The sequence below is a fragment of the Equus quagga genome, chromosome 10 (genome assembly GCF_021613505.1).
Source record: "Equus quagga isolate Etosha38 chromosome 10, UCLA_HA_Equagga_1.0, whole genome shotgun sequence".
NCBI classification, from domain to species: domain Eukaryota; kingdom Metazoa; phylum Chordata; class Mammalia; order Perissodactyla; family Equidae; genus Equus; species Equus quagga.
Window position 1 is genome coordinate 80201053 of NC_060276.1, and position 22045 is coordinate 80223097.

General features: G+C 45.8%; 2 protein-coding genes across 4 annotated transcripts in view; one reads left to right on the plus strand and one right to left on the minus strand.

Moving 5' to 3' along the window:
* The first annotated feature begins 9306 nt into the window (after positions 1–9306).
* TSR2 (TSR2 ribosome maturation factor) lies at positions 9307–14704 on the plus strand. Its single transcript, XM_046673332.1, has 5 exons — positions 9307–9402; positions 9566–9656; positions 12541–12632; positions 13201–13374; positions 13618–14704. Exons 1-5 carry the CDS (start codon positions 9319–9321, stop codon positions 13750–13752), a joined length of 576 nt encoding a protein of 191 aa, XP_046529288.1. The 5' UTR covers positions 9307–9318; the 3' UTR covers positions 13753–14704.
* A 194-nt stretch (positions 14705–14898) lies between these two features.
* The window catches only part of FGD1 (FYVE, RhoGEF and PH domain containing 1), a 39273-nt gene continuing 32126 nt past the window's right edge, over positions 14899–22045 (minus strand). For all 3 annotated transcript variants that reach the window (XM_046673328.1, XM_046673329.1, XM_046673330.1), the window contains exons 13-18: positions 19066–19096; positions 18460–18561; positions 17964–18089; positions 17628–17789; positions 16122–16265; positions 14899–15583 (exon numbers count right to left, since the gene is read on the minus strand). In XM_046673328.1, the coding sequence (XP_046529284.1) occupies positions 15278–15583; positions 16122–16265; positions 17628–17789; positions 17964–18089; positions 18460–18561; positions 19066–19096 (871 nt within the window). In that variant the 3' untranslated portion in view covers positions 14899–15277. The remainder of the gene's footprint in view (positions 15584–16121; positions 16266–17627; positions 17790–17963; positions 18090–18459; positions 18562–19065; positions 19097–22045) is intronic.

Sequence of the window (22045 nt, forward strand, 5' to 3'; positions counted from 1 at the left end):
TCTGAAGATTTCAATCTGAGGAATCAGTTTGGGAGCCTATATTTGGGTGCAATCTGAACACCCCAAGTAGATCACCTAGGGCTATCATTGCAGGTAAGTCAGTCTGGAGTCTTAGCCTGAGGGACTCAATATTGGGACCTCAGTTTGGTAGATCAGTTTCAGGGAGCTCTATCCGGGAATTTTACTTTGGAGAACTCAGCTTGGGGGCTCTGACTGGGATATTCTGTCTCCTAGGCACATTCAAGGGGCTTATTCTGGATGTGACAGGCAGGTACTTCATTCAGGACTCATTCTGAGGTTGGTACTATGAGTTTAATTTGGGGAAACTCAGAGCGTGGCCTTGGTATGGGGGTCTGAAACTTCATTCTGCAAACTGAGTCTCTTGTACACAGCCTGGAGAACTTCTTCACGGGGCTCAGGCAGGGTCTTTGCTCTGAGGATATATCATTTTGGGAGTTTGGTCTAGAGACGCTTGGACCATCTACTTTATGGTCACCTTCTAGGGGCTCAGGCACTGATGGCTTAGTAGCAGGGATCAATCTCACTGTGTTGGTCAGTCAGGAGCTTCATCTGGATCACTCACTGTTGGGTGCTCAGCATCAGGATTTGGGCTTAGAGCGCCGAGTCATTGTGGCTCAAGCATCAGCCCACTCAAGAGGGCTCAGCTGGCATCAGATGCTTTTGTATGTAACAAAAAACCTCCAAATAATGATTGCTTAAGACAGAAGGCTCTATTTCTCTCATGTAAAAGCAGCCTCAAGAAACTGCCCCCTCTTCCATTTAAATCTCATTGGCCGAAGCTTATATCATATGGCTATACCCAGTTGCAAGGGAGACTGGAAAATGTAGTCTTTTAGCGGCACTTAGGTCCACCCAGCTAAAAGTAGTGATTCTATTCCAAAGGAGGAAAGGGAGAAGGTAAATTAGAGTGTGATGCTAACAGCCTTACCACACAGGTGTCTCAGCCATGGATTCTCAGTCTGAGCCCCTGATTCTGTGGACATTATTTTGGGTATTCAATCTGTGAGTATGAATCAAGGGTCTGAGAGGTTGGAAACTCAATCTGTGGGAATCAGTTTCATGATCACAGTTGGGGAGATCTTGGTCTAGTGGCTGACTCTAAAGGATTCAGTTCAATATCTGAGTCTGTGGACAGTCTGGTAGATTCAGCCTACAGATTCCCATTCTTGGTTTTCTGTTTTAGGGGGCTCAGTCTGGAGGTGTTCAGACTAGGGGATCATTCTAGTATTTCAATACGAGAGTTCAGTCAGGGAGCTTGATTCTTGGGGTTCTACCTGGGGGCTCAGTCCAGGGTCTGTCTGAGCCTCTGTATTGCGAGTCTGGTGCTTCATTCTGGGCTTTGGGTTTGTGGGCCCACATTTTGGAGGCTCAATCTAAGGGAAATAGCTCAATTTGGGGGACTAACCTTCAGTCATCACTTTTAGGATTCAGTGTAGGGTCCTCAGTCTGGATTGTCAGGGACCTCCTTTCTCTGGATGCCAGTCGGGAGATTCCTTTTTGGCACATGTCTTGGGAGCCCAGACATTGGGAACTCAGTCTGAGGGTTCAGTGTGGGAGCTTCCTCAAGGGGGTGAATTAAATGGATGACCTAGGAGCTCATTCTGGGGCATTTAGACGGGGGGCTCAGTCTTGGCAGCTAATTCTGCAAACATAAGCCTAAGGTACATAAGCCTGGGAGTTCAATCTGGCATCCTCTGGGGTCCATCTGGATCACTCCCTCTTCCATGCAAGTCAGAGGACTCAGAATAGGGTATTAGTTTTGGGCTGAGACCTTGGAAGCTCATCTGGGAGCATTCTGGCTCCTGATCTCAATCTGTAGGCTCATTCGGAAAATGACAGTTGAGGGTCTCAGATGCTGGCAGCTCCATCTGGTGCAATTAACCTCACAGTCTCATGCCCGGGAACTTGTGTTAGTTCTCAGAAGCAGATACGAAGATGGTATTAAGTGAGCAAGGATTTGTATCAGGCGAAATGCTCATGAGAGAAAATGGAGTGGGTGCCATGGAAGCCTGGGAGAGCCGTCAGAAGGCAATGCAGTCTGACCCAAAATAAGGAAAGAAGGAGGGAAGGTTGAGTGGAAGTGTTCTAGACTGCTGTGCAGTGCCAGGAAGGTCTGGCAAGGCTGTCGGGGATTCCTTGAACCAAAGTTGCCAAAGTATCCCTGCCATACTCAGTCACTGGCTGAGAGTAGCTCGTGGGAAGCATGGTTTCTGCACAAATGTGGGGATGGATTTCAGAACACAGCAGCTGAGGCCCTCCATCAGTTATGCTCCCTGAAGTCTAAAGTCTATGAGATTTATTCTCATGGCTACCATGGAGTGCATACTGGTGGTTCTCTCTGGGGAGTCCCTCTAGGGCTCATTCTGGGCCTGTTATCTGGGGGCTCAGACATTAGGTTTTCAGTCTGAGGGAACCAGTTTCAGAACATGGGCTCAGTCTGTACTTGTAGTGGAGGGGATATATCTGTGGCCTCAGTGTGAGGGGTCCTTCTGCAAACAGCCTGGGCCCACTTCCTGGATATCATCCCCGTTCTTCTTCAAGGAGCTAAGTTTGGGGTGTCAGTCCCATAGCTCTGCCTAGAGACTCATTATAGGGACATGACTTTGAGGGTTTAGACGTTGACAGTTCACTCTTGACACACCTGAGGATTCAATATGGGAGCCTGAGTTTTGGTCTAAGATATGACTGAGGCTTTCACTAAGTGAGTGTCAGGCTCAGGGCTCAGTGTGGGTGGCTAGGTCTGGCCTGCTTTGGAAGGTTCAGATATTGGAAGCTCAATCTGGGGTATTTTAGCCTGAGGAGTCAACCCTAGGGGGATCTCGATGTAATGACCTCACCTGGAGATCTCTAGCTGGGTCCTAGGCTGAAAATTTCCACCTGGAAGCGTTTATAAACTAACAGTTCACTTAGGCAGTTGAATCTGCGTTTCAGTCTTGGAGCTCAGTCTGTGGCCTCATGCTGGGGATTGAGTTTGGGTTTAGGTTTTGGGAGTTCAGTCTTCAATACATTAATCTGATCATCTTCATCTGAAGGCTTCATTTAGCCTGAAGTGTTCCCTCCAGAGTACAGTCTCGAGTAGGAACACTTAACCTGGGATGCATAGACTTATAAAGGGTCATGCACAGAATTTGGAGTGTCTGTGTATTGGATGAGAAAAAAATACATCTTATTTTTACTAACCTCCAATGAAATTTGGCATTTCTTTCAATACTGAATCTAGGCAACAAATCACAGTAGTATTATCAGTATCTGTGACTTTGCCAACAATACACAGATGTTTTTCATAGCAGATCTCTTAAAATATTGTTTACATTCATCATTAATTTGAAATCACAGTTGTCATTTAACCTGCTAGTAGATCATAGTATTTAACGCATTAATAAAGAAACGGGTATATTACAATTAGTTTTTGTAATATTTTGATAACCGTATTTTAATATAGTTGGTTTCCTTTGTAATCCTATGTTTTATTTTATGCATTTAAATGCATTATTCTGGGAAGGGATATATCGGCTTCATGAGACTGCCAGATGGGTTCAAGGCACAGAAAAGGTGAAGAAGTCTGTCACTTAGTGTACTCAGCCTTGGACTTCAGTCTCAAGGCTAAATCTCAGGGTTCATTCAGAGGCCTTGGTTTATTGGAGCCCAGAGGGACACTCCACGTATAGGGATTTCTAGCAGGCCGACAGTGACATTGTGATTTATAATAAGAAATATATTTGTGGAAATTTGTTCTTTGACCCCATTCCTGGCACAGAGCTCCTAAAACGTTTGGAATGTCCTAAGTGAGATGAGGGTGGTAAAAGGTTCTTTTGTTATGTTAATGATGTGACTTTTGGAAAGGCTGTAGGTAACCTAAGGATCCGGGCTGGTTGGCAGAGGATCCAACCCTGTGACTAGAGGGGTGAAACTTTCAGTCCCACCCCTCCACCTCCTGGGAGGGGAAGTGGGGCTGGAGATTGAGTTCAATTGCCAATGACCCATGATTTAATCAACTGTGCCTATATAATGAAGCCTCCACAAGAACCCTAAAGAACAGGGTTTGGAGAGCTTCCGGGTTGATGAAGATGTGGAGATGCAGGGAGAGTGGCACGCTCGGAGAACTTGGAAGCTCCGTGTCCCTTCCCACATACCTTGCCCTATGTATCTCTTCCATCTGGATATTCCTGAGTTAGATCCTTTTGTAACAAATCAATAATCTAGTGAGTAAAATGTTTCTCTGAATTTTGCAAGCTGCCCTAGCAAATTAATAGAACCCGAGGAGGGTGTTGTTGGAACCTCTGATTTCTAGCCAGTCTGCCTGAAGCACAGGTGACAACCTGGACTTCCAACTGACATCTGAAATGCCTGTGGGGGGCGGGGGGCGGGGAGAGACACACACACACTGACAGCCGTCTTGTAGGCCTGAGCCCTTAACTTGTGGGATCTGATACTATCTACCTGGAGATAGTATAGTATCAGAATTGAGTTGAATTGTAGGACACGCAGCTGATGTCAGAGAATTGCTTGGTGATGTGGGAAAAACTCCCCCCTACATTGTCTCTGGTGACCATGAATTTTACCTACTCTCTCCATGTACCTTTGAGACCTCAGACCCTGGGAACTCATGCAGAGGTGCTTAATCTCAGTTTCTTCATTTGGGCCTCTGAAATCAATTGCCGAGTCTGTGGGACCGAGTCTCTGGAGCTCGGGGGCAGTTTACACCTGCTGAGGTTATCAGTCTGGGAAGGCTCATGATTATCATTACACACCATGTTGTTTCTTGCCTCTGTGTCTTTGCATACAATGTTTCCAGGGCATGAAAGACTTTCTTTCTTTTAGCAAGACATCCCCGCCCTCATACTACAGACTCCCCACTGCCTGGCAAAATTCCACTCAAACTTTAACAATCAACTCAGGCATCATCTCTGAGAGGCTTACCACAATCCCCAAGGGTGGGTCAGTGACCCCCTCTGCTGGACTCCCATGGGCCCCTGTGCTCTTTTTCCTCTAGCATTGCACAGGGATGAATTTATCATAGAACTAATAAAGCTTAAGCCTCAGCACCTCACACTTAGGCCACTTCCAAGTCCCTGCTTATTAAGCGTTGTCAATTTGAAGAGTATTTAAGATTTGTCACTGCACGAGAACAGTTAAAATACCTTGAAATTTTACAACTCACATGTAAAAGAAAATATATAGAAGTTTTCCCAAATTTGACAACTATCTTAAAATTTACATTATTAATAACGAGTTGTAAAGTGGAAACTTTTCTAAACTACCAATAATAAAAACTTTTGATCAACTGAATAGAATTGAATTCAATGGAATTCTTTGTATTCTCTCTAGAAAAGGTTATTATAAAATAATTGTCATATTCATTTAAAAGAGGATATCAAAGAGTTTGCAGCCCAAAAGAGGAAAACTCAGTAGAAAGGTGAGCCAGCAATTAATAAAAATATTTTTCTGGATTTGAGGATGTTTGTGGGATTTATCAGTTTTTTTTAAAAAAAATTGTGACTTCACTTATAAATCTAAAGTAATACTCACTTTCATACCCAAATTTGTACTATTTTTCTTAAAGAGGGCTTGCAAAATTCTATCTGCCTGAGGCCCTTCAAAACCTAGATTCACCCTGAGCACCGATCATACTCTATGGTCCTTGGACAGTCTTGCACAACAGACTGAGAGCTCCTTGAGAATCTCTCCAAACCCTGTGACCTAGCAGCATTCGGCACAGGGCCAGGCACAGACGCGTCAGTACTGTTTGTTAACAGGGTCTAGTCCAAAGTTTGCAAGCTTCGCTGTGAGAGGGAATCACCTACAGTACTTCTCTAAAAACAGCTTTATTGAGATATTATTTATATACCATAAGTTTCATGCTCTAAAGTGTACAATTAAAGGTTTTTTAGGATATTTACAGAGTTGTACAACTCTATTAGTTTGCTAGGGCTGCCATAACAAAATGCCACAGACTGGTGGCTTTAACAACAAAAATTTATTTTCTCAAAATTCCAGAAGCTAGAGGTTTGAGATCAAGGTGTCGGCAGGTTTGGTTTCTTCTGAGGCCTTTCTCTTTGGCTTGCAGATGTCCACCTTCTCTCTGTGTTCACATGGTCATCTCTCTGTGCATGTATGTGTCTAGTGTCTCTCTCTGTCAGTGCCCTAATCTCCTCTTCTTTATAAGAAGATACCAGACTTCTTGGAGTAGGGTGCCCTCATATAGCCTCATTTTACCTTAATTGCCTCTTTAAAGGCTCTATCTCCAAATACAGTCGCTTTCTGAGATGTTGGGGGTTAGGGCTTCAACATATGAATTTCGTGGAGGACACACAACTCAGGCCCTAACAGCAACCATCACCACATCTAATTTTAGACCATTTTAATAACCCCGAGAAGAAACCCTGTGCCCATTAGGAGTCATACCCCATTTCTCCCCTCCCCAAGCCCTGGGCAACCATTAATCTATTTTCTGTCTCTATATATTTGCCTATTCTGTACATTTCATATATCTTAAAATATGTGGGCTTTTTTGAGTAGTTGGTAGTGATGTCACCCCTTTCATCCCTGATTTCAGTAATTGGTCTTTTCTCTTTTTAGTCAATCTAGCTGAAAGTTTGTCAATTTTGTTGATCTTTTCAAATAACTGACTTATGGTTTCACTGACTTTCTCTATTATTTTTTTTCTTATTTATTTTATTGAGGTCACATTGGTTTATAACATTATGTAAACTTCAGATGTACATCATTATATTTCAGCTTTTGTATAAACTGCATCGTGTTCACCACCAAAAATCTAGTTTCCATCTGTCACTGTACACATGTACTCCTTTACCCCTTTTGCCCTTCCCCCACCCCCTTCCCTTCTGGTAACCACCAATCTGTTTTCTGTATGGATGTGTTTATTTGTTTGTTTAACTTCCACATATGAGTGAAGTCATATGGTATTTGTCTTTCTCCATCTGACTTTTTTCACTTAGTGTAATACCCTCAAAGTCTATCCATGTTCTTGCAAATGGCACAATTTTGTCTTTGTTTAGGGCTGAGTAGTATTCCATTGTGTATGTATACCACATCTTCTTTATCCATTCATCCATTGATGGGCACTTATGTTGTAGCCAAGTCTTGGCTATTGTGTGTAATGAACATAGGGGTGCACATATCTTTTCAAATTAGTGTTTTCCTGTTCTTTGGATAAATACCCAGAAGTAGAATAGTTGGATCATATACTATTTTTGTTCTTTAATTTTTTGAGAAATCTCCATACTGTTTTCCATAGTGGCTCCACCAATTGACATTCCCACTGGCAGTGTAAGAGGGTTCCTTTTTCTCCACATCATTGCCAACACTTGGTATTTCTTGTCTTTTTAATAAAAGCCATTCCGATGGGTATGAGGTGATTTCTTATTGCAGTTTTGATTTGCATTTCCCTAATAATTAGTGATGTTGAATATCTTTTCATGTGCCTGTTGGCCCTCTGTGTATCTTCTTTGGAAAAATGTCGGTTCAGATCCTCTGCCCAGTTTTTGATTGAGTTGTTCTTTTTTTGTTGAGTTGTATGAGTTCTTTATATATTTGAATATTAACCCCTCATCAGATATATGATTTGCAAATATTTTCTCCCAGTTGTTAGGTTGTCTTTTCATTTTGTTGATGGTTTCCTTTGCCATGCACAAGCTTTTTAGTTTGATGTAGTCCCATTTGTTTATTTTTCCTTTTGTTTCCCTTGCCTGAGGAGACATGATATTCAGGAAGATTCTGCTAAGGCCAATATCAAAGCGTGTACTGCCTATGTTTTCTTCTAGGAGTTTTATGGTTTCAGATCTTACATTCAAGTCTTTGATCCATTTTGAGTTCATTTTTGTGTATGGTGTAAGAAAATGGTCTACTTTCATTCTTTTGCATGTGGCTGTCCAGCTTTCCCAACACTATTTATTGAAGAGACTTTCTTTTCTCCATTGTATGTTCTTGGCTCTTTTGTCAAAAATTAGCTGTCCATTAATGTTTGGGTTTATTTCCGGGCCCTCAATTCTGTTCCATTGATCTCTGTGTCTGTTTTTCTGCCAGTACCACGCTGTTTGGATTACTACAGCTTTGTAGCATATTTTGAAATGAGGGAGTGTGATACCTCCAGCTTGTTCTTTTTTTCAGGATTGCTTTGGCTTCTATTGTTTTTCTGTTTTCTATTCCATTTATTTCCTCCCCAATCTTTATTATTTCTTTCCTTCTGTTTGCTTTGGGACTACTTTCTTCTTCTTTTTCTGATTTCCTAAGGTGGAAGGTTAGGTTATTAATATAAAATCTTTCTTCTTATTTATTTATTTATTTTGAGGAAAGTTAGCCCTGAGCTAACATCCTGAGCTAACCCTGAGCCGCCAATCCTCCTCTTTTTGCTGAAGAAGATTGGCCCTGAGCTAACATCTGTGCCCATCTACCTCTATTTTATATGTGGGACACCTGCTACAGCATGGCTTAAGAAGCAGTGCTAGGTCCATGCCCAGGATGCAAACTGGCAAACCCCCGGCCACTGAAGCAGAGTGTGTGAACTTAACCGCTATGCCACGGGACCGCCCCTCGTCTTTTTTAATATGAGTGTTTATAGCCATAAAATTCCCTTTAAGCATTGCTTTAGCTGCATCTCATAAATTTTGGTGTACTGTGCTTTCATTTTCATTCATTTCAAGATGTTTTCTAATTTCCCTTATAATTTTTTCCTTTGACCCATTTGTTATTTAGAAGTGTGTTAATTTCCACATATTTGTGAATGTCATATATTTCTTTCTGTTATTGACTTCTAATTTCACTCCATGTGGCCAGAGAACATAATTTGTATAATTTTAGTTCTTTTAAATCTATTGTGGCCTGCTTTATGACATAGTATATGGTCTGTTCATGTTCCACATGCCCTTCAGAAAAGCGTGTATTCTGCTGTTGTCGGGTGCAGTGTTCTATAGATGGGAGGATGGTTTTTTTAATGCAGATTTTTAGGTTATGCTCTCTGAGGTTGATTCCTCTGTCCCAGGGTCTGGAATCTGTATCTTTACTAAGTTTCCCGCATCTTTTCTGCGCAGTACCCACAGGTCCAGAACCCATGATCCCACGCGTCCTCCACTTCTTACTTCCTTTGATTTCATTATTAAACGCGCCTAACTGTCGTGGTGTCATCGATTGCTCTGACAGACTTTCCTATTGCTCTAGCTTTGCTGCCAAGTCCGCGGAAAGGCGCATATGCGTTCTCGGGCTCGGCTTCCGACTCATTCTGCCTGGGCCGTGCTGCGGAGGGATTGGGTCGCTTGGGCACACGTGGTCCGCGGCCAGATGATGGCCGGCGCTGGGGAAGACCTGCGAGCGCTTTTCCGGGCTGGCGTCCGCGCGGCGCTGGAGGCTTGGCCGGCCTTGCAGGTGAGTGGGGCCGCGGCCAGGATAAAGGTTAGGGCCTGAGGCAGAACGGCAGTTGGTCGGGCGAGGCGCCTGAGGCTTGGCTGGGCGGCGTAAACGGCGAACCTCTACGCCACCTCAGGCTGGCTCCCGGGCTGACGTGGTGGGCTTCGGCCTGTGTTCGCAGATCGCTGTGGAGAATGGCTTTGGGGGCGTGCACAGCCAGGAGAAGGCCGAGTGGCTGGGGGCTGCAGTGGAGGAGTACTTCTTCCGCAATGGTGAGTGAACGTGAGGCGCTGCGAGCTGTCTTTGGGGACGTGGGGAGGAGGAGGCCGGTCCTGGTGAGCCCGCACTTCCTCTTGAGCAATTGTCATTTGGTACCCCAGGGCGAGGTGGAGTGAATCCAGGCTTTGGGGTCAGAATCCTGAGTTCGGAGGCCTTACAGGTTGTGCCATTGACTCATGATGTAACTCCGGACAAGTCATTTTACCTTCCTGAGACTCAGTTTTCTAGTTCCTGAAATGGGTATAAAAGTATTCACCCCAGCGCTGTCCAATGGAAATAGAATGCGAGTCACATCATGTAATTTAAAATTTTTCAGCGGCCACTTTAGTAAAGTAAAAAGAAGATGAAATTAATGTTACTTAACTCAGTTTATCCAAAATATTTCAACATGTAGTCTATATAAAACGTTATTGAGATACTTTACATCCTTTTTTAGTATTACGTTTTCAAAATTTGGTGAGTATTTTACACTTTTAGCACATCTCAGTTTGGCCTAGGCACATTTTAAGTGCTCAGTAACCACTTTTGGCTATTTGGACAGCAAAGATCTACACCTTTGATGTGTCTTGAGGGTCATATAAGAATAAGGGGCCCTGCAGAGGGCGTTTGGCGTAGTATTATTTTTACAAAATTCTTCATTCATTTTTTTGGTCTTGGAGATGACATTAGGCAGAGTCCTTTCTTTCAAGGAAGTTTACCATCTAGTGAGGGATCCAGATAAGTAAATAGGTGTTTACACATAGGATGATACATGTTCTAATAAAGAGGAGCTCAGGGTGCTTGGGTAACATGAGACTGGGGAGGAGGAGGCTTCTTTTGGAAGTTGTTAGGGGAAGTGGTGACTGGGCTGAGTCTTAAAAGATGAGAAGGAATTAACTAGGTGGAGGAGGCAGAGGGAGAAACACTCAAATGTTTAAGTTCTGTGCTATGAGATTATGTGTTATATTTGGAAAGTGGCAGGGAGCTCAGGATTTGAGTAAGGGTGTGTGTGTTCTTGTGGGTTTGTGGAGGGGAGGAGTGGTAGAAAATGAAGCTGTGGGATGGAGAGGCCCTTGGAAAAGGGTAAGACATGGAAGGCCTTCCATGCCTTTGATGCTGTTCTTTAGGTCAGCGTTTGCCAAAATGCATGCTATGGAAGACTAGTTCCCTTAGATGTTCAGTGAAGAAAAGGCTTCACCAGTTAAGTTATGTAAGAAAAGCTCTTTTCTTCACTTCTTACTTAAAAGTCACAATAATCATCAACATAGTAAAGCCTCGTGTAAGGATAAAAACCAATAGAAAGAAACCTGTTTACCTTTGTTTCTCATTAGCTTTCTATGGACAGCATCCCTTAAAAGCCAGCAGGACAGTTATTTATCAAAAGCAGAATATGAAACACTGCAGTAGGTGATAAAAATTCATGGGTAGGTTCTAAGGTGAGTAATAGGATGGGATTTGCTGGCTAGAAAGTTTAGAAAGTAATCAATATGGAGCATGGACTGGAGAGGGAAAGACTGATTAGAAGGCTGTTTCTGTCTGGAAAATGAGGAGGCCTGAACTAGGGCAGCAGCAATAGTCATGGAAAAGAAGGGATGGATTAGGGCCTTGGAGATTGTTTGGCCGTAGAGGGAGAGGGAAAAGTAGGCAGGTTTCTGGTTTGTGTCACTGGGTGGATTAGGTGCCTTTCATGGAATAGAGGAAACCTGGAGGATGAGAAGTAGGTTTGGAGGGTTAGGTAATGAGTCTGGCTTTGGATATGGAGGTTCTGAGGCACCTGTGAAACAGATGGAGAGTAGTTTGGGTTGGAGACAGATTTGGGGGATATTAGGTTGGAGTGGTAGGGAAAGCCAAGGGGGTGAATGAGCTCTCCCAGAGGGGAGAGAGAGTGAGGAACTTTGTGGAAGACTTTCTTGAGTTATTCTCTAATTCAGAAAAAGTAGAGTGTAGGCCCATAAGGTAACCGAAGCCTAGAGAGGAAGGCTCAGCTAAAGTCACACAGGAGGATGTTGGTGTCAAGGCTCTGATGATTTCATCATTGCAGGTACTTAAGATCTATTTCTTCTTACCTATCTCATTGGTTTGTGGCTTCCTGTATCAGTGGAGCCACAGTTGTGAAGGGTCTCTAAACTTCAGAAACTTCAGCTCTTGAGTGATGGGAATTAACATGGATTATGGATCTGCCCTGTGCTAGGCATTGTTTGGCTGACTCCTCATAATAGACCTTCAAGGCTGCCACTATTAGCCCCACTTTGCAGATGAGAAACTGAGGGACAGAGATGAATATGTAACTTGCTCAAGGTCACAGAGAGAGGAAGCTGGTTAAAATAGGCCAGATGAAAGAGGGTGAGTGTGGCTAGTAGGCTGTGGGAATAGAGGGCTTAGTAGGATGTAGGAGATTGGAAGTTATTTATATTTAGTGTTTGGGTTTTTTTGAAAAGAAAATAAATGTTAAAACCTGGAATGCGGGGCTGGCCCGGTGGCGCCGGCCTGGTGGTGCAGCAGTTAAGTTCGCACGTTCCGCTTTGGCAGCCCTGGGTTCGCCAGTTGGGATCCCGGTGTGGACATGGCACCGCTTGGCAAACGCCATGCTGTTGCTGGCGTCCCACATATAAAGTAGAGGAAATAGGCATGGATGTTAGCTCGGGGCCAGTTTTCCTCAGCAAAAAGAGGAGGATTGGCAGATGTTGGCTCAGGGCTAATCTTCCTCAAAAAACAAACAAACAAACAAAGAAAAAAAGCCCCTGGAATGCAGAGTGCTTCAGTGAATAAAAGGCTCACTGTTTGGACCATTACCCACCAACCAGATGTGGACCCACCAACTAGGTACTGAAGAGTAGCAGTCAGGAGTGATGAAGTTGGCTGGTCTTTGACCAAAGGGCCCTGTCCTTTCCTACTCAGCTGACTTGGAGCTAGATGAGGTGGAGGACTTCCTCGAGGAGCTCATGACGAATGAGTTTGATACGGTTGTGGAGGATGGAAGTCTGCCCCAGGTGAGTATATCCTGGACACAACTGTCATCTCCCTGCCTGCAGTCTTTCTTCTCTTAAACTGTCTGTTTTAGGCCAAGACTCTTGGCTCTAACCATTCTTTTCTTGAGTACTGCAAAAGAATGTGCTGTGACTTCTTATTGCCTAAAAGAAAAAGTCTAGTCTTTACAGGCATTTCCAGACCCTGCCTCTTCTCTTTTATTTCTCTCCATCCATCATTCTCAGCTAGGTCTCTTCCTCACCTCCATCCCAAGGGGAGGTCAGGCCAGGTACATTTCCACCCCTGCTCTGGTTAACATCACTCTCTCTGCTGGGATTGCCTTCCCTTTTACATCTTCCATCTTTCAAACCCAGTTCTAGTGCCTTCCCCTCCTAGGAGGCCCTCCTTCAATGCTTCAGGCCCTTACCTGAGCCCTTCATGTGTAGTTGCTTCATTAGTGAACTCTTTGGGGAGGAAAGAGCCCATTCTCTCTGGAAAATTCCAAGTCCCTCCCCACTGTTGCTGCAAACACAGGTTGGCTGTATTGTAGGTTCTCGAGAAAATCCAACTGGTTGAATGTTTTTTTGGTAGGTGAGCCAGCAGCTGCAGACCATGTTCTCCCATTTCCAGAGGGGTGATCGAGCTGCTCTAAAGGAGATGGCCTCCCACATCACCCAAAGAAAATGCAAGGTCAGAGCCACTGCACTTACGACAGCCAGAGAGACTGATGAGGATGAGGATGCGGACAGCGTGGAGGAGATGGAGGTGAAGGGGGTGTCCCTTGGGTGGGGAGATGCAGATATTTTCCAATTGTTTGGGAGATCAGCTGATTTCACAGCGAAGTGATGGGGAGTTGGGTAGCGGTGGTGGTTGTATTATCTAGAGATGGCAGGGAACTTTCCTAAGGTCACACAGCCAATCCTTGTAAAGCTGGGAGGAGAGCCTGGGTCTCCAGTGGCCGCAGCCAGGAGGTGTTGTATTTAGCTCTCTCTTGTATTTATTCTCCAGGTCACAGCTACGAATGATGGGACAGCTACAGATGGGGTCTGCTCCCAGCCTGAACCCTCTGGTCAAGACTCCCAGACTATTAAGGAAGAGGATATAGTGGAGGATGGCTGGACCATTGTCCGGAGAAAGAAATGAGTGGGACTGGAAATGGTTTGGACCCTTGTTTGCTAGTTGTTTTGAGATTCATTTGTAGGGTTTTTGGAGGGTTGTGGGACCTCTGGACTGATTATCTGATCTCCACCTGCTCCCCATTCCTCTGTCCAGCTCCTTCCAGGGGAAGAAGAGCCCTAGGGTCTGTGGTCTTGGGGTGGTGAGACCTGGTTCAGCACACCCTCCTGGGCCTTAAGTTACTGAGTAATGAGGCCTGGTTTCCCAGCACAGTGCCTCTTGGGTGCAGTCAGTGTGAAGAGGGAGGGATGAGTGGGTGTGGGTGTGGCTGGAGGAGAAGCTAAATGCTGGTTGACAGTGGGCAGGTGGATTTGTGAAGGGAGAGGACCAGCAGGAGAACCAATACTCAGCATTAGAGAACCAGTACTCCTGCTTCAGGAATGGTGAGATGAACATGCAAACGGACAAGAGATTAAAGATGTGAATGAAAGTACCTGTGGTACTTCTCCCTCTTCTCCTCCTCCACACACACCCCCCCCCCAGCTCTCTACCCCCACCACACCCACACCCACACATGTTCTCTATCCCTGCCCAGAAATTGGAACCTCTCAGGAATGTCCCCTTCCTGCAGCCCAACCTCCAGCCCTGGGCTCCTTCAGGAAGTCTAAGACCTTGGCTAGGTGGGGAGCTTGGGAGACCTGGGCTTTGTTTTCTGCTGCCTCCAACCTCTTTCCAAACTCTTCATCCCATCCAAGCCCACGCATGAGGCTTAAGACCTCAGTAAGTAAGACCTTATTGTTTAATCTGTGGCTTGACCTGTGAGTAGCCTTGGAATCAGCCTTCTGGGAGCTGAGCTTCAGAGCTCAGCAATGGAGCAGTTTCTGGGCCCACCTTAGCAGCCTGGTACTTAGGACAAACAAACAGATGAACGAAGAGAGACAGCACTCTGAAAGTTTCCGTAAGCCCGAAATAAACTGTATTTTTCTTTAAAAAAACAAAACAAAGAGTATCCATTGTCCTCCCCCCTGTTACCTGTCCTGCCCTGTGGCCCTGCCATGGGTCTGGACGATAAAATACTGGGTAGCCATGAGGCTGAGTAGAAGCTATAAGCCTTGGGAGAGGCAGGAGGGGTCTGGTCACCACCCCACATAGCATCATACGTGTGAAGACACTGGCTGAGGGGGCAGAGCTGGCACTTGAATCCAGGTCTCTTGCTCTGGTGCTTTGGGGGGAATTGGGTGGAGGCAGGATCCGTAGGGTGTTAAGGGGATGGGGGAAAAAATGGCCTAATTCAGGCGGGTCTAGCAACAGTTCCTACCCTCCCTGGGGAGAGGGATTTAAAAAATTAACATCACTGTAGGAATATTTGTTTTAAAAGCCCACGTTTTGTGAAAAGGTGAATTAAAAAACCCAAGACCCAGCATTCAGGATTGAAAGTGCCCATGATGGGAGTTCAAGTATTGACTGAGCTGGGAGGGAGGGGGCTGGGGCCCCCAATCGGACATGGGCAGCTAGAGTGTGGGGCAGGGGGCCCCAGCTCCCTCCAAACCCTCTAGGTCTTGTCTTGGGTCTGGGGGCCTTCAGAGGGTTCAGCAGTGGCTCCTGAGGCTGCCACCGGTGCCTCCTCCATCTCCCTGTCCTCAGACAGTGTGGGGCCTGGGCAGAACGTGTCCCCACGGCCTGCCCGGCCAAGCACAGCCATCCAGCGCCGCTGCAGCTCCTCTGTCTCAGGGCTGAAGTACCAGCTCAGGTGGCTCTGGGTGATCTTGAAGACATGCCGTCTGTCAGGCCGCTCCCCTGCCTCGGGAGGCCCCACCTCAAAGCCAATGAGGGGCAGGCTGCGCTGGGCTTTCACATCCTGTCGCAGGGACAGAGCCAGGGTCACCTTGGGGCTGGGCTTCTCACTGGTTTTGCATCTGCTAAGCCCCTCTTTTCCTTCCCCTGCTCAAGAATCTTCCATGGCTCCACTGATGGCAACGGGAAAATGTCTGAACTGGGACTAGAATGCAGGCTGGTTCAAATACCTGTTTCCTCCCACACCCAAAACCAGCAGGGCTCATCTTTAGCGTATAGCAGATAATCTTTTAAGGCCTTTGCCTAGGCTGTTGCCCCCATCTGCATGTTCTTTCCCACTCAACATTGGACCCAGCAGTGCCCTGTCTCCACTCTGGCTTCCTCCAGGAAGCTAGCCCCCTCAACTCACCACACTTTTTCCTATATATATTGACCCACAAACCTTGTCTCTAGCCTGTCTTTGTCTCACAAGGGTGGGGCTTCTGATTTTCCTTTAGGCTCACTCTATAGCCCAAGCCAAAGGAGAGGTCAAGGACAGGGGGAAGGGGAGCAGCCTGGTTTTGCCAGGTGGCTGAAGGGACCCGAAGGAGTAGGATGCACACCTGGGGGGCGCCATAGATGTACAGCACCAAGGGTTCGTTCTCAGGGACCACAAACCATGCCTTGTGCCAGCCTTTCCCGCCCTTCTCCATGTAGTGCAGGAAGCTGCAGATGACGCTGTTCTCCGCAGCCACTGAGGCCTGTTTCTGTGGCCAGAGACATTGAGGGGGAGGCATCAATGCTGATGGAAGGCCTAGCCTGGCTCCTCTTGGCTCCACTAATCCCTCAGAGCAGTGACTGCCATTCCCATAATCTCGGATGAGGAAGCTGAAGCTCAGGTGGCAGGAGTGATGTGCCCAGCGTCACCCAGTGAGTCTGAGTTGAGATTCAAAGCTAAGCTTGTCTGCCAGACTTGGGCCATGGCTGCTGCCTCTGAGAGTTGGTGAGAGGGATGTACAGCTCTCAGTGAGGGCACTCAATTGCCAGTCAGGCATTCTTTCTTCCATCAGTCCATTTATTCCTCAAGTCATGTATGCATTTACACCTCACCGTTTCTTTCATCTTTCATCACACATGCATTCCCTACACTCAGCGAAAGGCAAACTAGCCTTGTGGGTAAGTGGATGGGTGGTTGGATGAGGCAGTCTGGCTCAGAATCTCAACTCTAGATGAAAATGTGTTGACTCGGAAGGAGAGCATAAAGGGTTGTTGAAAGGATCAAATGAGTTAATATACCCAAAGTGCTTAGAATAGTGCCTGGCACAGGGTAAGCATTCTTTAAATGTTAAATAAATACCTTGATTGGGTTAAAAAACAAAAACAAAAGTGAAATGTGTGTATCTGTGTACACCTAAAAAGATAGGAAGGTTAAGTGGTAATAGTGGTAATCTCTGGATAGAAGGAATATGGTGTTTTTATTATTTTTGTTTATATTGTCTAATCTTCAGTGCACATAGCCTACTTTGTGATAAGAAAAGGTAATTTGTTAATTAAAAAAAATCCCAGCTCTGGCACTCATTGGCTGTGTAACTTGAGCAGATAACTTCCCTGGGCCTCAGTTTCCTCATTTGTAAAACAGGGATAGTAATAGCATGCATAGATTAGTTACTGCAGGGATTAAATGTCTAAAGCACTTAAATAAGAATTCTTGGGGCCGACCCGGTAGCACAGCGGTTAAGTGCGCATGTTCTGCTTCGGCGGCCCGGGATTCCCCGGTTTGGATCCTGGGTGCGGACATGGCACTGCTTGGCAAGCCATGCTGTGGTAGGCGTCCCACATATAAAGCAGAGGAAGATGGGCATGGATGTTAGCTCGGGGCCAGTCTTCCTCAGCAAAAAGAGGAGGATTGGCAGCAGATGTTAGCTCAGGGCTAATCTTCCTCAAAAAAAAAAAAAAATTCTTTTCATTCACTCTTGCACTCATTTGCTCACTCCAAGCCTGGGTCACTTGTTCAGTGGATGTACATGGCACCCTACAGTTTCAGAGATGCCCAGGCCTCAAGCACACTGGGTGGGTGGCTGGGGCCCATGTAGTCAGTGTGGGAGGTTAGTTGGGGGCCTGGCTCTTACCTCCAGGATGGACCTCCGGCGCTGGGGTGTATGCTGGCTGCAGGCTGGACTGCTCCCGGGCACTCCGTGCAAGGCCACGTAGCAGTCAGTGCACACACGGTTGGAGCGGTTGTTGTCATAGATGAGGCGGGCCCGGAACTCAGAGCACTTCCCACAAACCACCTGGGGTGGCAAGCAGGCAAGAGCAGCCTGATTCCAGCAGGCCTTCCCCTTCAGTACCAATTCCCACAGCGGACTTGTGGCCTCACCCCCCTTGAAAGGTGCCCACTCAGAAGTAGGCCTTCAGGCTGCCAGCCTGTCCCCTCCCTAGTTCTTCCCTTGTCCCCCAACACTCACATGCCCGCAGGCCTTGCAGTGGTGCCTGCGTTTGGTGATGGAATTGAAGGGCTCCTGACAGCGCATGCACATGGTGACTTCCTTTTCTCGGATGGGCGTAGGCGCTCGCTTCCCAAGATCCACGTTCTGGAGAGAGGGCCAGGTCCCAGTTCAGAGTCAGCTACTCCCCAGCCCAGTCCAGCCAGCCCTTGCCCCTGCCCCAAGATTTGGATCATCACTGGGAGACAGCGGACACATTCAGAAGACCTGCCTTTGAGTCCTGGCTCTGCCCCTACCTCACTGTGCTACTAAAGACAAGTTACTTCTATTCTCTGGGCCTCGGTTTCCCCAGTAATTTCTCTGTGGCCCTACCAACAGAAGACTGGGCTTCTGAGATCATGCACTGCCTCTCTGGGCTTTACTCTCTGAGAAGGGGAGAGGAGCATCTCAAGGTAAGGTGGGGACTTGGAGGCCTGGAAGGGGTTCCAGTGCAGGGGTAGAGGGTAGGGACACTTACTGGAGAGTTAGGGGGTGTGTCTTCATCTTCCCTGTTCGTTGAGTTCAATAGTTTGAAGGTCTCCAGCGTCTGTTCATGCTTCAGGAGGGTGGAGTTGATGGCCTGGGGAGGATGTGTAAGACATGAGAGGTCAGATCACCTCAGAACGCACCCATTTCCACCCTCACCTCACCTTCCTGTGACCTAGCCTGAAGTCAGAAAAGTTGGGCTCTAGGCTCAGCTCTACCCCCTGCTAGGCATATGACCTTGAGGATGTCCCTTTTTCAGCCATTGATCCCTTTCCTCCATTTCACAATATAAGAACTGAGACCTGGAGTTGGGAAGGGACATCCTGGCCGCTTCCTGGGCTTAAGGTTTTACAGGGCTTACCTCACGGGGGTTACACCCTCAGAGGAGCCCACTTTCTAAAGGAAGAATTTGTGAGTTTCTGCTTAAGCTCTAGACGTCAGTTTGCTTATTTGTAAAACAGGAATGGTAAAGTTTGTTGGAAGGCAAGTGTCCAGGCGCATTCTGGTCAGATGTGAGTTTGGGGGAGAGTCCACCAACCCCTAGGAAACCTGTTAATACTCCTCCAGCCCCATATCACAAAGCCTTCTTAGATGTTACCTGGACCCAGTCTTTCTTCTCCTCTTCAGTCCTTGGGGGAAAAAAAAGAAGTTGGGTTAGGCAGACCAATCAAAAGCAAGTGGAGTGATAAAGAGCAGCTGTTTTGGAGTCAGACAGACCTGGGTTTCACCCTCTGCTCCTTCACTTATTACTCATGTGACGTTAGGCAAGTTATTTAAACTGAGTTTATATATTTCAACAGTTGCTAATACTTTCCAGACCTTGTGCTAGGAACTTGGGCCTCAGAGAGGACCCTATCCTCAAGGAACTCATGGTCTAGTGGGGAGACAGGGACAATACAGGGGGATCAGTGCTGTGACAGAGTGAAAACAGGGCTGAGGATTCCAGAAGATGAGACCTGCCCCAGCCTGGAGTTTGGGTAGGAGCACTAAGGAAGGTTTCCTCAAGGAGGTGCCAGGCCTCAGGTAGAGGGGTAAGGGTGAGGTGTGGGTGCATAAGAGTATGGGACATAGAAGAAACCATAAATAGTTCCCTGTTGCTGAAATGTAAAGTTTGAGAAAGGAGGGCAATTAATTTTTCCTCACTTGTAAAATGGAGATGATAACAATCAGTCTAGGTTGTTCTGAGCAGTAACTGAAGTGACAGTCCCTAATTATGCTAGGTGCTCCATCAGTGTGAGTTAGCCGTTTACTTTCCCTCCTTCCCTGACTCTCTATCTGTCCTGCAGTCTCCAAGGCCTCTGCCCTGGTGCAGCCCCATCAGCTGCTCACTAGGAACAGGGCCCAGCCTCTTTGCTGACTTCCACCTGGCCTCTTCTAATCCCCTTCCACATCCACACACCAGACATCAAAAGTACTCCTCTAGGGGCCGGCCCCGTGGCCGAGTGGTTAAGTTCGCGCGCTCCGCTTCGGCAGCCCAGGGTTTCGCCGGTTCAGATCCTAGGCGCAGACATGGCCCTACTTATCAAGCCATGCTGGGGCAGCATCCAACATGCCACAACTAAAAATAGATAACTATGTACTGAGGGGGGGAGGGCTTTGGGGAGAAAAAGGAAAAATAAAACCTTTTAAAAAAAAAAGTATTTTTCTAATATGAAAGTCTGACTACATCCTCAGAACCACTTCATGAAAAATTAAGGATGTGAGTCAATATTTAGCTACAAGAATGTCCATTGCAATGCTATTTATTGTAGTGAAAAATTTGAAGCAGCCTGTGCCCAACAAAGGGATCAGGTTAAAAAAAAGGAATGAGGGGCTGGCCCCGTGGCTGGGTGGTTGAGTTTGCGTGCTTTGCTTTGGCGGCCCAGGGTTTCACCGGTTCAGATCCCGGGCGCGAACATGGCACCACTTGTCAGGCCATGCTGAGGCGGCATCCCACATGCCACAACCAGAAGGACTTTACAACTAGAGTATAGAACTATATACTGGGGGAGCTTTGGGGAGAAAAAGGAGAAAAAAAAAAGATTGGCAACAGATGTTAGCTCAGGTGCCAATCTTTAAAACAAAGAAAATGATGGTACCTCACTACTGCCAGTGAACATGAATGATGTAGAAGGCTGTTTATAATATGTTAAATGAAAACAACATGTATAAAATACACATAGCATTCCATTTTGATTAAAAATATATGTAACACAAGTGTTTACATTTGTCAAAACTCATTGAGGGTACACTTAAGACCTCTATATTTCACTGTATGAAAATTTTACCTTAAGAAAAGAAAGGAAACTTAAACAAATACTGAACTCCAGTTAATGATATGCACACCAAAGTATTTAGGGGTGAGGTAGAGTGATGCCTGCAACTTACTTTGGAATGCATTAAAAAAAATCAGATGGATTAGTGGATGGATACAAGGATAGATTTGTGATAAATATAGCACAATGCTAACACTTGTAGACTCTATATGGTGGGTTTATGAGTGTTTACTGTACAATTCTTTAAATTTTTCTGTATTTTGGAAAGTTTTCATAATAAAATATGGGAAGAAAACACTGTGTTTATGCTTGTGTATATATACACATACACATGTGAATAGAAGAAAGGCCTGAAAGGGATTCTGCCCACACATCAGCACTGGTTATCTCTGGGTGATACAGTTCTAAGGGATTTTACTTTATTCTGATTGTATTGTTTTTTTAAAAATCTGTTTTTTTCATATATATTTTCTAACTCCTAATTTTTTTGCAGTGAACAATATTGCTTTTGATTTTTAAGAGCCACATAGTGTTTTTGGCAATGCGTGCCGAAGTATATTGGGGTGAAGTATCATGTCTGTAATTTACTTTAAAATGGTTCAGCAGAAGATATATATGGCATGTCAACAGTTGCTCACTCATAAGTCAGTGATTCTAAACCCTGGTGCACACATTAGAATCACCTAGGGAGCTTTTAAAACTCCGCATGTTCAGGCTACACCCTAGACAAATCAGAGTCTTTCCTAGGGTGAGTCTCAGACATCAGTATTTTGTGTGTGTGTGTGTGTGTGTGTGTGAGGAAGATTGGCCCTGAGCTAACATCTGTGCCTGTCTTCCTCTATTTTGTATATGGGATGTCACCGCAGCATGGCTTGATGAGCAGTCTGGGCCCAGGATCTGAACCTGCGAACCCCAGGTGCCAAAGCGGAGCGCATGAACTTAACCGCTATGCCACCTGGCCAGCCCCCATCAGTATTTTTTTTAAAAGCTCCCCATCTAATTCCTGTGTGTCGCCAAGGTTGAGAACCAGTGATGGGCATGTGGGTGTTTGTTGTATTTCTACTTTTCTGGATATTTGAAAATTTTCATTAAAAATTTTTCTTAAATGCAAATCAAAACTACACTAAGATATCACCTTACACCCGTTAGAATGACAAAAATATCTAAAACTAATAGCAACAAATGTTGGAGAGGTTGTGGAGAAAAAGGAACCCTCATACACTGCTGGTGGGAATGCAAACTGGTGCGGCCACTATGGAAAACAGTATGGAGATTCCTCAAAAAATTAAAAATAGAACTACCATACGATCCAGCCATCCAACT

Coding starts and splice junctions, on each gene's coding strand:
- TSR2 (XM_046673332.1), top strand. CDS start 9,319: ATGATGGCCGGCGCTGGGGAAGACCTGCGAGCGCTTTTCCGGGCTGGC. Junction 12,633..13,200: donor AGGATGGAAGTCTGCCCCAG/GTGAGTATATCC, acceptor TTTTTTTGGTAG/GTGAGCCAGCAGCTGCAGAC. Junction 13,375..13,617: donor ACAGCGTGGAGGAGATGGAG/GTGAAGGGGGTG, acceptor TTTATTCTCCAG/GTCACAGCTACGAATGATGG.